Raw genomic sequence first — 16018 nt, 5'->3', positions numbered from 1 at the left:
CTTCCAAACACTAAAGAAGAAAACCCTAGTGTTGTGTGAGTAATGCTTAGGATGATGCTAGATCATCTTGTGTTGTTTGGTGATTGTATCCTCGTATTCGTTTATAGACGCTAGTACCGGAGACTACCAGGAGGAGGAGGTATTCTACGAGGAAGAAGAAGAATACTTTGACAACTGTACCAATCAAGGCAAGCTATACTCTTGCAAGTTACCCAAGTGCAAGCTCTATTTGAGCAAGGCACTAATACCATACTACTTTGTGTTTTACTGTACAAATCCCAGTTTTTATCTTACACGGCTTTTACTTTGATTTTCAAGTCTTACTGTTATAGTTAACTTGAGTCTAGATAAGGAGTAGTGCAAGAACATCAAAGTTAGCCTAGAGAGCTACAAGCTAGTTAGCACCCCTCATGACTAGTTGCTAGTGCTAAAATTAAGGTTGACTACTCTAGCTGGGAACTGTGAATCTTTGATTTTCGAAAACCTTGGAATGATGAGTCATTCTATTGAAAGATTTTAAAGGTGAAGGTGACTTGAATGATTTGGTGAACTTTACAAAAACTGTTGGTTGGGTTCGGATGCGATACCATTCCAATTTCAAGTACCCCAACAATACCTGAATCTAGGTAAGGCGTAACTGGAAACTTATGTATGTTAGTATGGGTTCCCTCTGAACAAGCGTCATAGGGATTATGCCGAGGCTGCCTCCATTGAAAGTGAAATAACGTGGAATGAGGTGAATGTCCTACCCAAGCCCTGTGTAGTTCCCAAGCTGACGGTTTGTCTTCGCTGGGAGGCCAAGCTCATGGGGAGAGGTGCCTATACTAGGGTATGTAAATGAAAGGTTATGATTGGTAGTGCGCGCACTGAGTGCGATAAATCAGGGCCAGTTACCCCTGACGGACTATTGCAATTATTGTGGCACAAGTGTACGACCTTTGCAGAGTGTAAACCTATTCGAATAGCCGCGTCCGCAGTCATGGACAGTTGGAAAGGCCATACTGTTCCGTCATCAGAACTTTTCCAAAATACGAATGGTGACTTGTGACTTGAGTTTGAAAGGTGACTTTGACTTTGAATCACAACATAGTTGTGGGAATGACACTAATGTTCCCACTTGAGTTAAGTTAGGCAAATGAGGAGTTTTTGTTTACTAAATGCTTGTGAAATAAAATCGGCTTTATGCAAATGAACTTAGAGCTTAGAACCCCATTGATATAGTTGATAGTGCTTACACTAGTATTAGTTTGCGAGTACTTTAAAGTACTCATGGCTGTGTCCCTGGCTATTCAAATGGCCAGACTTTGAAGATGAGCCCCAGTACCAGGATGAAGGACAGTAGGACGTCTAAGACAACTAGGACTACTCCTGACGTCAACAGTTGCCTGTGGAACAAATGGACCACGACCGCTACTTTGCTTCCGCTATGTGTTTTGTAATAGGATCTCTAGATCCACTATGGTGTATTAAGACTGGATCATGGGATCCTTTGATGTAAGACAATTATGGTTTGTAATGAATGATGTTCTGTGATATCAATCTATTATGTCTCGCAAAAACAATATTCCTGGGATTGCGATGTATGGCATAATAGGCATCTGGACTTAAAAATCCGGGTGTTGACATGTATCCGGCCTGGAATGCTTCCACAAACCGCTCACGGCAGGATACTCGGGAACCAATGGATCTCGACAGTTGATTCATCAGCCATGGTTGCACCGAGGGTTTTAACACCATTGGGAACTAATTTCCCATGACCTTGTCGTCCCCGCTAGTGGCCACCATAGCAGTGGTGTAAAGCTAGAGGAACTCCCGTGGGTTGGTGGTTCCGTCATATTGACCAAATGAATTGGCCCTGAAAATTTTAGGCCATTCTACTTATCATAGAGCGGGGGTAAAGGCCAGACAGACCTCACCGTAGTCGAGGGCATCCTGCCCTAACTCATGTGCCTCTACTTCATCTACTTCTTGTTGCCGATAACATGCGACACTCAATGCGAACACGCGCATCCTCGGTGTGGCGGTCGTTGAGGGTTTTCCTTGTGTCACGCGTGGGGGGATGATTCTATCGACACGTGTGACGGCGCGGGAGTGATGTCTACGGGAGCTTCTATTCTTGTAGACAGTGTTGGGCCTCCAAGAGCAGAGGTTTGTAGAAGAACAGCAAGTTTCCCTTAAGTGGATCACCCAAGGTTTATCGATCTCCGGGAGGAAGAGGTCAAAGATATCCCTCTCATGCAACCCTGCAACCACAAAGAAAGAAGTCTCTTGTGTCCCCAACACACATAATAGGTGCACTAGTTCGGCGAAGAGATAGTGAAATACAGGTGGTATGAATAAGTAGTAGCAACGGCACCGAGAAAAGTGCTTTGCCCGGGACGAGTAAACAAGCAGTAGTAACGCAGTAGTAGTAACGCAGATAAAACGAGTAAACAAGCAGCGATAGCGATATTTAGGAACAAGGCCTAGGGATTAGACTTTCACTAGTGGACACTCTCAACATTGATCACATAACAGAATAGATAAATGCATACTCTACACTCTTGTTGGATGATGAACACATTGCGTACGATTACACGAACCCTCAATGCCGGAGTTAACAAGCTCCACAATAATGCTCATATTTTAGTAACCTTTAGTGTAAGATAGATCAAAAGACTAAACCAAGTACTAGCATAGCATGCACACTGTCACCTTCATGCATATGTAGGAGGAATAGATCACATCAATATTATCATAGCAATAGTTAACTTCGCAATCTACAAGAGATCATGATCATAGCATAAACCAAGTACTAACACGGTGCACACATTGTCACCTTTGCACACGTGCGAGGAGGAATAAAACTACTTTAATAACATTGCTAGAGTAGCACATAGATAAATTGTGATACAAACACATTGCAATCATAAAGAGATATAAATAAGCACCTCACTATGCCATTCAACAGGTGAATAAGTATTCCGTGAAATATAGCCTAAGAGACCCACACGGTGCACACACTTGTCACCTTTACACACGTGGGACAAGGAGTCTCTGGAGATCACATAAGTAAAACTCACTTGACTAGCATAATGACATCTAGATTACAAGCATCATCATATGAATCTCAATCATGTAAGGCAGCTCATGAGATTATTGTATTGAAGCACATAGGAGAGAGATGAACCACATAGCTACCGGTACAGCCCCGAGCCTCGATGGAGAACTACTCCCTCCTCATGGGAGCAGCAGCGGTGATGAAGATGGCGGTGGAGATGGCAGCGGTGTCGATGGAGAAGCCTTCCGGGGGCACTTCCCCGCTCCGGCAGGGTGCCGGAACAGAGACTCCTGTCCCCCAGATCTTGGCTTCGCGATGGCGGCGGCTCTGGAGGGTTTTCCGTATCGTGGTTCTTCGCCTCAGAGTTTTCGCGACGGAGGCTTTATATAGGCGAAGAGGCGGCACATGAGGGTCGAAGGGGTGGCCACACCATAGGCTGGCGCGGCCAGGGCCCAGGCCGCGCCACCCTATCATCTGGGGGCCCAGTGCCCCCCTCGCGGTCCTTCCGGGTGTTCTGGATGCTTCCGGTGAAAATAGGAACCCGGGTCTTGATTTCGTCCGATTCCGAGAATATTTCGTTACTAGGATTTCTGAAACCAAAAACAGCGAGAAAACGGAACCGGCACTTCGGCATCTTGTTAATAGGTTAGTTCCAGAAAATGCACGAATATGACATAAAGTGTGCATAAAACATGTAGGTATCATCAATAATATGGCATGGAACATAAGAAATTATCGATACGTCGGAGACGTATCAAGCATCCCCAAGCTTAGTTCTGCTTGTCCCGAGCAGGTAAAACGATAACAAAGATAATTTCTGAAGTGACATGCCATCATAAACTTGATCATATTGTAAACATATGTAATGAATGCAGCGATCAAAACAATGGTAATGACATGAGTAAACAATTGAATCATAAAGCAATGACTTTTCATGAATAGCACTTTCAAGACAGGCATCAATAAGTCTTGCATAAGAGTTAACTCATAAAGCAATAAATCAAAGTAAAGGCATTGAAGCAACACAAAGGAAGATAAAGTTTCAGCAATTGCTTTCAACTTGTAACATGTATGTCTCAATGATAGTTTGTCAACATAGAGTAATATAACAAGTGCAATATGCAAGTATGTAGGAATCAATGCACAGTTCACACAAGTGTTTGCTTCTTGAGGTGGAGAGAGATAGGTGAACTGACTCAACATAAAAAGTAAAAGAAAGGTCCTTCAAAGAGGAAAAGCATCGATTGCTATATTTGTGCTAGAGCTTTTATTTTGAAAACATGAAACAATTTTGTCAACGGTAGTAATAAAGCATATGAGTTATGTACATTATATCTTACAAGTTGCAAGTCTCATGCATAGTATACTAATAGTGCCCGCACCTTGTCCTAATTAACTTGGACTACCGGATCTTTGCAATGCACATGTTTTGACCAAGTGTCACAATGGGGTACCTCCATGCCGCCTGTACAAAGGTCTAAGGAGAAAGCTCGCATTTTGGATTTCTCGCTTTTGATTATTCTCAACTTAGACATCCATACCGGGACAACATGGACAACGAGATAATGGACTCCTCTTTAATGCATAAGCATGTGGCAACAATTATTATTCTCATATGAGATTGAGGATATATGTCCAAACTGAAACTTCCACCATGAATCATGGCTTTAGTTAGCGGCCCAAAGTTCTTCTCTAACAATATGCATGCTCCAACCATGAAGGTGGTAGATCTCTCTTGCTTCGGACAAGACGGACATGCATAGCAACTCACATGATATTCAACGAGAGAATAGTTGATGGCGTCCCCGGAAGCATGGTTATCGCACAACAAGCAACTTAATAAGAGATAAAGTGCATAAGTACATATTCAATACCACAATAGTTTTTAAGCTATTTGTCCCATGAGCTATATATTGCAAAGGTGAATGATGGAATTTTAAAGGTAGCACTCAAGCAATTTACTTTGGAATGGCGGATAAATACCATGTAGTAGGTAGGTATGGTGGACACAAATGGCATAGTGGTTGGCTCAAGTATTTGGGATGCATGAGAAGTATTCCCTCTCGATACAAGGTTTAGGCTAGCAAGGTTATTTGAAACAAACACAAGGATGAATGGTACAGCAAAACTCACATAAAAGACATATGGTAAACATTATAAGACTCCATACGGTCTTCCTTGTTGTTCAAAACTCAATACTAGATGTTATCTAGACTCTAGAGAAACCAAATATGCAAACCAAATTAGCAAGCTCTAAGTATTTCTTCATTAATGGGTGCAAAGTATATGATGCAAGAGCTTAAACATGAGCACAACAATTGCCAAGTATCAAATTATCCAAGACATTTTAGCAATTTACCACATGTAGCATTTTCCAATTCCAACCATATAACAATTTAACGAAGATGAAACTTCGCCTTGAATACTATGAGTAGAGCCTAAGGACATATTTGTCCATATGCTACAGCGGAGCGTGTCTCTCTCCCATAAAGTGAATGCTAGGATCCATTTTATTCAAACAAAACAAAAACAAAAGCACACAGACGCTCCAAGTAAAGTACATAAGATGTGGCCGAATAAAAATATAGTTTCAAGAGAAGGAACCTGATAATTTGTTGATGAAGAAGGGGATGCCTTGGGCATCCCCAAGCTTAGACGCTTGAGTCTTCTTAGAATATGCAGGGGTGAACCACCGGGGCATCCCCAAGCTTAGAGCTTTCACTCTCCTTGATCATAGTATATCATCCTCCTCTCTTGACCCTTGAAAACTTCCTCCACACCAAACTCGAAACAACTCATTAGAGGGTTAGTGGACAATAAAAATTAACATGTTCAGAGGTGACACAATCATTCTTAACACTTCTGGACATTGCATAAAGCTACTGGACATTAATGGATCAAAGAAATTCATCCAACATAGCGAAAGAGGCAATGCGAAATAAAAGGCAGAATCTGTCAAAACAGAACAGTCCGTAAAGATGGATTTTATTAGGCCACCAGACTTGCTCAAATGAAAATGCTCAAATTGAATGAAAGTTGCGTACATATCTGAGGATCATGCACGTAAATTGGCTTAATTTTCTGAGCTACCTACAGGGAGGTAGACCCAGATTCGTGACAGCAAAGAAATCTGGAACTGCGCAGTAATCCAAATCTAGTACTTACTTTACTATCAAAGACTTTACTTGGCACAAAAAAACTCAAAACTAAGATAAGGAGAGGTTGCTACAGTAGTAAACAACTTCCAAGACACAAATATAAAACAAAGTACTGTAGCAAAATAACACATGGGTTATCTCCCAAGAAGTTCTTTTCTTTATAGCCATTAAGATGGGCTCAGCAGTTTTAATGATGCACTCGCAAAAGATAGTATGTGAAGCAAAAGAGAGCATCAAGAGGCAAATTCAAAAACATATTTAAGTCTAACATGCTTCCTATGCATAGGAATCTTGTAAATAAACAAGTTCATGATGAACAAAGTAACAAGCATAGGAAGATAAAACAAGTGTAGCTTCAAAAATTTCAGCACATAGAGAGGTGTTTTAGTAACATGAAAATTTCTACAACCATATTTTCCTCTCTCATAATAACTTTCAGTAGCATCATGAGCAAACTCAACAATATAACTATCACATAAAGCATTCTTATCATGAGTCTCATGCATAAAATTATTACTCTCCACATAGGCATAGTCAATTTTATTAGTAATAGTGGGAGCAAATTCAACGAAGTAGCTATCATTATTATTCTCATCAAGTGTAGGAGGCATAGTATAATCACAACAAAATTTGCTCTCCGCGATGTAAGTGGCACCAAAAGGCCACTATCATTATAATCATCGAAATAGGAGGCAAAGTATCATCAAAGAAAATTTTCTCCTCAATGCTTGGGGGACTAAAAAGATCATGAAAACCAGCTTCCCCAAGCTTAGAACTTTCTATATTATTATCAACAATGATGTTCAAAGCGTTCATACTAATATTACTACCAGCATGCAAATAAGATTTCATAGGTTTTTTAATTTTCGCATCAAACAATCCATTTTTTAAATCAGGAAATAGAATAAGAAGCTCATTGTTGTCCATTATGCCAAACTAGTGTAAACAAGAAACAAAAAGATGCAATTGCAGGATCTAAAGGAAATATCTTCGAGCACACACACAACGGCGCCAGAAAAATACTTTACCTGGGACCGGAGTATGAGTGCCTTTTTACCTTTCCTCCCCGGCAACGGCGCCAGAAAAGTGCTTGATGTCTACGGGAGCTTCTATTCTTGTAGACAGTGTTGGGCCTCCAAGAGCAGAGGTTTGTAGAACAGCGGCAAGTTTCCCTTAAGTGGATCACCCAAGGTTTATCGATCTCGGGGAGGAAGAGGTCAAAGATATCCCTCTCATGCAACCCCGCAACCACAAAGCAAGAAGTCTCTTGTGTCCCCAACACACCTAATAGGTGCACTAGTTCGGCGAAGAGATAGTGAAATACAGGTGGTATGAATAAGTAGTAGCAACGGCACCGAGAAAAGTGCTTTGCCCGGGACGAGTAAACAAGCGGTAGTAACGCGAGTAGTAGTAACGCGATAAAACGAGTAAACAAGCAGCGATAGCAGATATTTAGGAACAAGGCCTAGGGATTAGACTTTCACTAGTGGACACTCTCAACATTGATCACATAACAGAATAGATAAATGCATACTCTACACTCTTGTTGGATGATGAACACATTGCGTAGGATTACACGAACCCTCAATGCCGGAGTTAACAAGCTCCACAATAATGCTCATATTTTAGTAACCTTTAGTGTAAGATAGATCAAAAGACTAAACCAAGTACTAGCATAGCATGCACACTTGTCACCTTCATGCATATGTAGGAGGAATAGAGCACATCAATATTATCATAGCAATAGTTAACTTCGCAATCTACAAGAGATCATGATCATAGCATAAACCAAGTACTAACACGGTGCACACACCTGTCACCTTTACACACGTGGGACAAGGAGTCTCCGGAGATCACATAAGTAAAACTCACTTGACTAGCATAATGACATCTAGATTACAAGCATCATCATATGAATCTCAATCATGTAAGGCAGCTCATGAGATTATTGTATTGAAGCACATAGGAGAGAGATGAACCACATAGCTACCGGTACAGCCCCGAGCCTCGATGGAGAACTACTCCCTCCTCATGGGAGCAGCAGCGGTGATGAAGATGGCGGTGGAGATGGCAGCGGTGTCGATGGAGAAGCCTTCCGGGGCACTTCCCCGCTCCGGCAGGGTGCCGGAACGGAGACTCCTGTCCCCCGGATCTTGGCTTCGCGATGGCGGCGGCTGCGGAAGGTTTTCCGTATCGTGGTTCTTCGCCTCAGAGTTTTCGCGACGGAGGCTTTATATAGGCGAAGAGGCGGCGCAGGAGGGTCGAAGGGGTGGCCACACCATAGGCTGGCGCGGCCAGGGCCCAGGCCGCGCCACCCTATCATCTGGGGGCCCAGTGCCCCCCCTCTAGTCCTTCCCGGGTGTTCTGGATGCTTACGGTGAAAATAGGAACCTGGGTCTTGATTTCGTCCGATTCCGAGAATATTTCGTTACTAGGATTTACGAAACCAAAAACAGCGGAAAACGAGAGCGGCACTTCGGCATCTTGTTAATAGGTTAGTTCCAGAAAATGCACGAATATGACATAAAGTGTGCATAAAACATGTAGGTATCATCAATAATATGGCATGGAACATAAGAAATTATCGATACGTCGGAGACGTATCAGGGAGCCGCGCGCGGTTCTGGTGGAGGTGGTGGGGAAGCAGATCTGTCTGACGTCGTGGTGTGCGCCCCCGCTGTCGTCGCTCCGGCACCCCTGGGATGGGCCCAAGGTGCGAGAGCGACCGCGACAGGGTTGCTTCCACCAGAGCAACCACGTCGATCTGGCTACCCACCATCACCCTCCATTCTTCGATGGCGGGGTCGAAGCACGGAGGTGGGTACTAGAACATGCCTCGCATAGTGGCAAGTGCCTCCCCACGAGTGCGGGGCATACTGATACGTCTCCGACGTATCGATAATTTCTTATGTTCTATGCCATATTATTGATGATACCTACATGTTTTATGCACACTTTATGTCATATTCGTGCATTTTCTGGAACTAACCTATTAACAAGATGCCGAAGTGCCGGTTCTCGTTTTCTCGCTGTTTTTGGTTTCGTAAATCCTAGTAACGAAATATTCTCGGAATTGGACGAAACAAAGACCCGGGGGCCTATTTTTCCACGGAGCTTCCGGAAGACCGGAGAACATTCGAAGTGGGGCCACGAGGTGGCGACACCACAAGGCGGCGCGGCCCGGGGGGCCCGCGCCGCCCTATGGTGTGGCCCCCTCGTCGGCCCCGACTCTGCCTTTCCGCCTACTTAAAGCCTCCGTCGCGAAACCCCGAGGAAAAAAAAACCACGATACGGAAAACCTTCCAGAGACGCCGCCGCCGCCGATCCCATCTCGGGGGATTCTGGAGATCTCCTCCGGCACCCTGCCGGAGAGGGGATTCATCTCCCGGAGGAATCTACACCGCCATGGTCGCCTCCGGAGTGATGAGTGAGTAGTTCACCCCTGGACTATGGGTCCATAGCAGTAGCTAGATGGTTGTCTTCTCCTCATTGTGCTTCATTGTTGGATCTTGTGAGCTGCCTAACATGATCAAGATCATCTATCCGTAATACTCTATGTTGTGTTTGTCGGGATCCGATGGATAGAGAATACCATGTCATGTTAATTATCAAGTTATTACATATGTGTTGTTTATGATCTTGCATGCTCTCCGTTTCTAGTAGAGGCTCTGGCCAAGTTGATACTTTTAACTCCAAGAGGGAGTATTTATGCTCGATAGTGGGTTCATGCCTGCATTGACACCTGGGGGAGTGACAGAAACCCCTAAGGTTGTGTTGTGCTGTTGCCACTAGGGATAAAACATTGGCGCTATGTCCGAGGATGTAGTTGTTGATTACATTACGCACCATACTTAATGCAATTGTCCGTTGTTAGCAACTTAATACCGGAGGGGTTCGGATGATAACCTCGAAGGTGGACTTTTTAGGCATAGATGCAGTTGGATGGCGGTCTATGTACTTTGTCGTAATGCCCAATTAAATCTCACTATACTTATCATGTCATGTATGTGCATTGTTATGCTCTCTCTATTTGTCAATTGCCCGACTGTAATTTGTTCACCCAACATGCTTTTATCTTATGGGAGAGACACCTCTAGTGAGCTGTGGACCCCGGTCCATTCTTTAATACTGAAATACAAATCTGCTGCAATACTTGTTTTACTATTTTCTCTCGCAAACAATCATCTTCCACACAATACGGTTAATCCTTTGTTACAGCAAGCCGGTGAGATTGACAACCTCACTTGTTTCGTTGGGGCAAAGTACTTTGGTTGTGTTGTGCGGGTTCCACGTTGGCGCCGGAATCTACGGTGTTGCGCCGCACTACATCCCGCCGCCATCAACCTTCAACGTGCTTCTTGGCTCCTCCTGGTTCGATAAACCTTGGTTTCTTTCCGAGGGAAAACTTGCTGCTGTGCGCATCATACCTTCCTCTTGGGGTTGCCCAACGAACGTGTGAAATACACGCCATCAAGCTCTTTTACGGCGCCGTTGCCGGGAGATCAAGACACGCTGCAAGGGAGTCTCCACTTCTCAATCTCTTTACTTTGTTTTTGTCTTGCTTTATTTTATTTACTACTTTGTTTGCTGCATTATATCAAAACACAAAAAAAATTAGTTGCTAGCTTTACTTTATTTACTTGTCTTGTTTGCTATATCAAAAACACAAAAAAATTAGTTTACTTGCATTTACTTTATCTAGTTTGCTTTATTTACTACTGCTAAAATGGCCAACCCTGAAAATACTAAGTTGTGTGACTTCACTAGCACAAATAATAATGATTTCTTATGCACACCTATTGCTCCACCTGCTACTACAGCGGAATTCTTTGAAATTAAACCTGCTTTACTAAATCTTGTTATGCGAGAGCAATTTTCCAGTGTTAGTTCCGATGATGCTCGCTGCCCATCTCAATAATTTTGTTGAACTATGTGAAATGCAAAAATATAAAGATGTAGATGGTGACATTATAAAATTAAAATTGTTCCCTTTCTCATTAAGAGGAAGAGCTAAAGATTGGTTGCTATCTCTGCCTAAGAATAGTATTGATTCCTGGACTAAATGCAAGGATGCTTTTATTGGTAGATATTATCCCCCTGCTAAAATTATATCTTTGAGGAGTAGCATAATGAATTTTAAACAATTGGATAATGAACATGTTGCTCAAGCTTGGGAAAGAATGAAATCTCCGGTTAAAAATTGCCCAACCCATGGATCGACTACTTGGATGATCATCCAAACCTTCTATGCAGGACTAAATTTTTCTTCGCGGAATTTATTGGATTCAGCTGCTGGAGGTACCTTTATGTCCATCACTCTTGGTGAAGCAACAAAGCTCCTTGATAATATGATGGTTAATTACTCTGAATGGCACATGGAAAGAGCTCCACAAGGTAAGAAGGTAAATTCTGTTGAAGAATCCTCTTCCTTGAATGATAAGGTTGATGCTATTATGTCTATGCTTGTGAATGATAGGACTAATGTTGATCCTAATAATGTTCCATTAGCTTCATTGGTTGCCTAAGAAGAACATGTTGATGTAAACTTCATTAAAAATAATAATTTCAACAACAATGCTTATCGGAACAATTCTAGTAATAACTATAGGCCATATCCTTATAATAATGGTAACGGTTATGCTAATTCTTATGGGAATTCTTACAACAATAATAGGAATACACCCCTGGACTTGAAGCCATGCTTAAAGAATTTATTAGTACACAAACTGCCTTTAACAAATACGTTGAGGAAAAGCTCAATAAAATTGATATTCTTGTTTCTAGAGTTGATAGTCTTGCCTCCGATGTTGATCTTTTGAAATCGAAAGTTATGCCTAATAGGGATATTGAAAATAAAATTGTTACTACAGCAAATGCCATCCAAGTTAGGATTAATGAGAATATAAGATTAATGGCTGAAGCTGCGTGCTAGGTGGGATAGAGAAGAAAATGAAAAACTAGCTAAAAAGGAAAATGTAGCTAAAGTTTGGACTATTACCACCACTAGCAATGCTAATGATTCATATGTTGCTGCACCTCCTACTATTAATGGTAAAATAATTGGTGTTAGCAATGCTTCTACTCCTAGTGCAAAGCGCGCAAAATTACCTGAAACTGCTAAAACTGCTGAAACTGCTTGTGATAAAACTGCTGAAATTTTTTCCAACCTTGGGGATGATAATCCCATTGCTTTAGATTGTAATGATTTAGATTTTGATGATTGCCATTGTCTGTTGTTAGCAACTTAATACTGGAGGGGGTTCGGATGATAACCTGAAGGTGGACTTTTTAGGCATAGATGCAGTTGGATGGCGGTCTATGTACTTTGTTGTAATGCCCAATTAAATCTCACTATACTTATCATGTCATGTATGTGCATTGTTATGCTCTCTCTATTTGTCAATTGCCCGACTGTAATTTGTTCACCCAACATGCTTTTATCTTATGGGAGAGACACCTCTAGTGAACTGTGGACCCCGGTCCATTCTTTAATACTGAAATACAAATCTGCTTGCAATACTTGTTTTACTATTTTCTCTCGCAAACAATCATCTTCCACACAATACGGTTAATCCTTTGTTACAGCAAGCCGGTGAGATTGACAACCTCACTGTTTCGTTGGGGCAAAGTACTTTGGTTGTGTTGTGCAGGTTCCACGTTGGCGCCGGAATCTCGGTGTTGCGCCGCACTACATCCCGCCGCCATCAACCTTCAACGTGCTTCTTGGCTCCTCCTGGTTCGATAAACCTTGGTTTCTTTCTGAGGGAAAACTTGCTGCTGTGCGCATCATACCTTCCTCTTGGGGTTGCCCAACGAACGTGTGAAATACACGCCATCACATACCGGACCGTGCCGTGGTGGTGCCAGAGGAGCCGAACACAATGCTCCTATTGCACGAGTCTCCCGGTTGTCCCGCAGGCACAACCTGTGGACCTCCAGCATAGGCCCGGGGCGGCGTCCTTGTGCGCGGAGAGAGCTCAGGGCCCTCATGTGGTGGCGCGCCACTAGGGGCACTGGGACCTTTATGATGACCAGTGGGCCTTTCGTAGCTAGTGGCTCCTGCTTGTTCCTCTGGCGCCGAGCTATTCGTTGTCGGCCCATGCCGTGCAGCTCCAACCGGGGGTGGCTCCGGTGATGATGGCAAAAGGTCGCCTCCCGTGGGTCGCCGCTTTGGCCGCGCTCGACGGCGCCGTTCCGCCGAGAGTCCCCCCTGGGTTGCGCGTTGTCCAGCTCACCCACCCCCCTTTGGGTTGTGGTCTACCATATCGTGCACACTCCCGATGGGGCACTCAGGCCGTCAGCTTGCCGTGTCTCCGTGGGAGCCGTGCCTCCAGTTGCTCTAGCGAATCCCCTTTGTTTGCGAAAGATCTTCTAGGGATACAGTGCCAAGTGGCCACCATGCACTCCCGGGGCATGTCGCTCGCGCTGCCTGGGAACGTGCTTTCTGGCAGCCGAAACTAGCCCGGGACACCCCGACTAGTAGGGATCCCACACCGCCCTTCCTGCCGAGGTAGAAGCCGCGGCGGTTCAAATGCTTCTTCTCTCGGGAGAGCCTTGAAGATGTAGATCTTATACGTCTCGACAGTCTCCATTGCTTTCTTCCTCTGGTAGACTCTTGGCAAAGGATCCGACCTCAACGCCGGTGCCCGACGCTAAGGGGACCCTGGTTCCCACATCGCCGACAGAGAGGCATAAGGATTGTTGCTTTCTTGAAATAATCCTTTATGTAACATTTCAGATATTTGTTTCTCTAACTCATCTTTCTGAGTTGGAGCATACATGTATGGTTTCTTCTGAACAGGAACGCCTCCTGGAATTAGTGGTATCTGATTCCTCACGGGAGGTAATTCATTGGGTTCAGAGAATAAGGTTTTTTTTCTCCAGAATATGTGGAACTGTGACAGGAGAGATAGTTACTATAGGGTCAATAGTCCTCTCTTCCAATGTTAGTAATTGTGCTATTGCTCCTTGCTTCATTAGTACATGTAACTGCTGAGCAGAGATAACAGGACAATAATTATTGTTAGAACTAATTCGTCTAAGTGTGATTCTTTTTCCAGATGCAAAAACAGTTAAAAATGACCATTTTCATGGCTACAGGCTAACGTAAATGGATGCACGCGGCTACTTTAAAATGTTCAATTTGAATCGACCCGTTAAAGATGTCATATATATTTTTTGCGTTTTGCGAGCCAGAGCGCAGTAAATGGCCTACATGAGCTCCGTCCGTGTACCTACTGCTCACTTATTTGATTCGCTTTTATTCTTAGTCATATTTCCTATTTAATTAATGGTAGGATAAATGTAAGGAAATAAGGGAAAATGTTGGTCTCCAACCGGCTATGAGTACGAAAGCCATGTACTACAAATTAGCACCAAAATTGTTGAGTAATTACAAATGAGGACGCAGAGGCTGCACCGGCACGTCGTGGGCTACACCCACGCCTTAATTAATCAATCCCAGATCTTAATTACACAGCGGAGCGGAGACTGTTGACCACCAGCTGTGAATCACGTGCTAGCCCGAGCACGCCACCGCATTGTCATTGCCGCAAATGATGGTGGTGGTCGTCGTCGTCGTCTCCCGCCGCCTGCGGCTTCCGAGCTTGGCGAGGAAAGGCATGACCTTCATCCCCTTCCTCCTATCACGCCCTTGGGCGGAGGGCGCGGCGGTGACAAGCACTTCTTGGATGGTCTCTAGCTTGGGCGCCCACCGTAGGGCCTTGCCGTATCCGACCAACTCCTCGTACTCCTTCTCCAGCCTCTCGTCCCCGCGCAGCACCGCCGGCTTCTCGGCAGCCTGGGTGGCGTCGTCGCCGACGAGGAAGTCGTCGGAGAACTTGATCTGCAGCGTGCCGGAGTCGGTGCGGTGGAGCTCGAATGGGCGGGGCTGCTTCTTGTTCTTGGCCCCCGGCGCCAAGGAGGCGGGCGCGGTGGAGAGGAGCAGGAGGAGGGAGGAGGCGAGGGAGACGAAGGAGAGCACGGAGTGGAAGAGGTGGTCCGGGAGCAGGAAGTAGGCCTGCCCTGGCTGCAGCTCGTCCGCGGGGGCGACGGCCGGGATCTTCTCTCCGATGAGCAGCGCATCGGAGCGGCACACAAGGTGCTGCGGGTGCTGCTGCATCAGTTCCCGCGCCGTCACCGGCCGGCGGAACGTCAGAACCTGCCCGTCGCACCCCACCAGCCTCACCGCCTGCTGCTGCTGCTGCTGCTTCTCCTCGGCCAGCTCCCGCGGCGGCGAGGGGCACGGCGATGGCGTCGAGGGCGGATGCGGGAAGCAGGAGGAATGCGCTGAGGAATGGAGCGCCACCAGGGACTTCCACTGTTTCATGGTTCCGGGGATGGTGGTGCGACTAGGAGGCGAGCGTGGTGGAGTGAGGAGGATGTGGGTGGGGTGGGTGGTACTAAGAGGTGGGGCACGGTCATGGGGCACGTGAAGGGTGGAAGGTTTGAAACTTTGACCGTCATTCTTTTTAGGTGCTCGTCTGGATCTAGATAGCTACATGGGTTTCTTTTCTTTTCTTTTCTTTTCTTTCTCACATCATCGAGATGGGTGAGTGGAATGTGTCAGATGGTGGGGCCGAAAGAGGAGGTGTCCACGTGTGAGGGTTGATTTTGATAAAATTAACCTAAATCTGAAAAGATCTCACAAAATAATCTGATTTTAAAAAGATTTCACAAAAAAACCTCTTGCTTGGCTTCGCAAAGGATGGAGCCATACTCAGTAGCACAACTCCGTCTCAGGTGGAGCTAAACTGAGAAGCACGGCACCGTCTCACGTGGAGCTAAACTCAGTAGCACGACTCCGTTTCAGGTGAAGCCA

At 44.8% G+C, this 16018-nt stretch overlaps 1 protein-coding gene across 1 annotated transcript; it reads right to left on the bottom strand.

Annotated features, from left to right (window-relative positions):
- Positions 1-14579: 14579 nt before the first annotated feature.
- On the bottom strand, positions 14580-15526 carry LOC124687893. The gene has a single exon (XM_047221622.1). It carries the CDS (start codon positions 15524-15526, stop codon positions 14717-14719), a length of 810 nt encoding a protein of 269 aa, XP_047077578.1. The 3' UTR covers positions 14580-14716.
- Positions 15527-16018: the final 492 nt, after the last annotated feature.

Source organism: Lolium rigidum, chromosome 2 (assembly GCF_022539505.1).
Source record: "Lolium rigidum isolate FL_2022 chromosome 2, APGP_CSIRO_Lrig_0.1, whole genome shotgun sequence".
Lineage (NCBI taxonomy): Eukaryota > Viridiplantae > Streptophyta > Magnoliopsida > Poales > Poaceae > Lolium > Lolium rigidum.
This window is presented reverse-complemented; position numbering and strand designations above follow the sequence as displayed.

Bases quoted from the DNA above. Each gene is read 5' to 3' on its own strand.
- LOC124687893 (XM_047221622.1), bottom strand. From the start codon at position 15,526: ATGAAACAGTGGAAGTCCCTGGTGGCGCTCCATTCCTCAGCGCATTCC.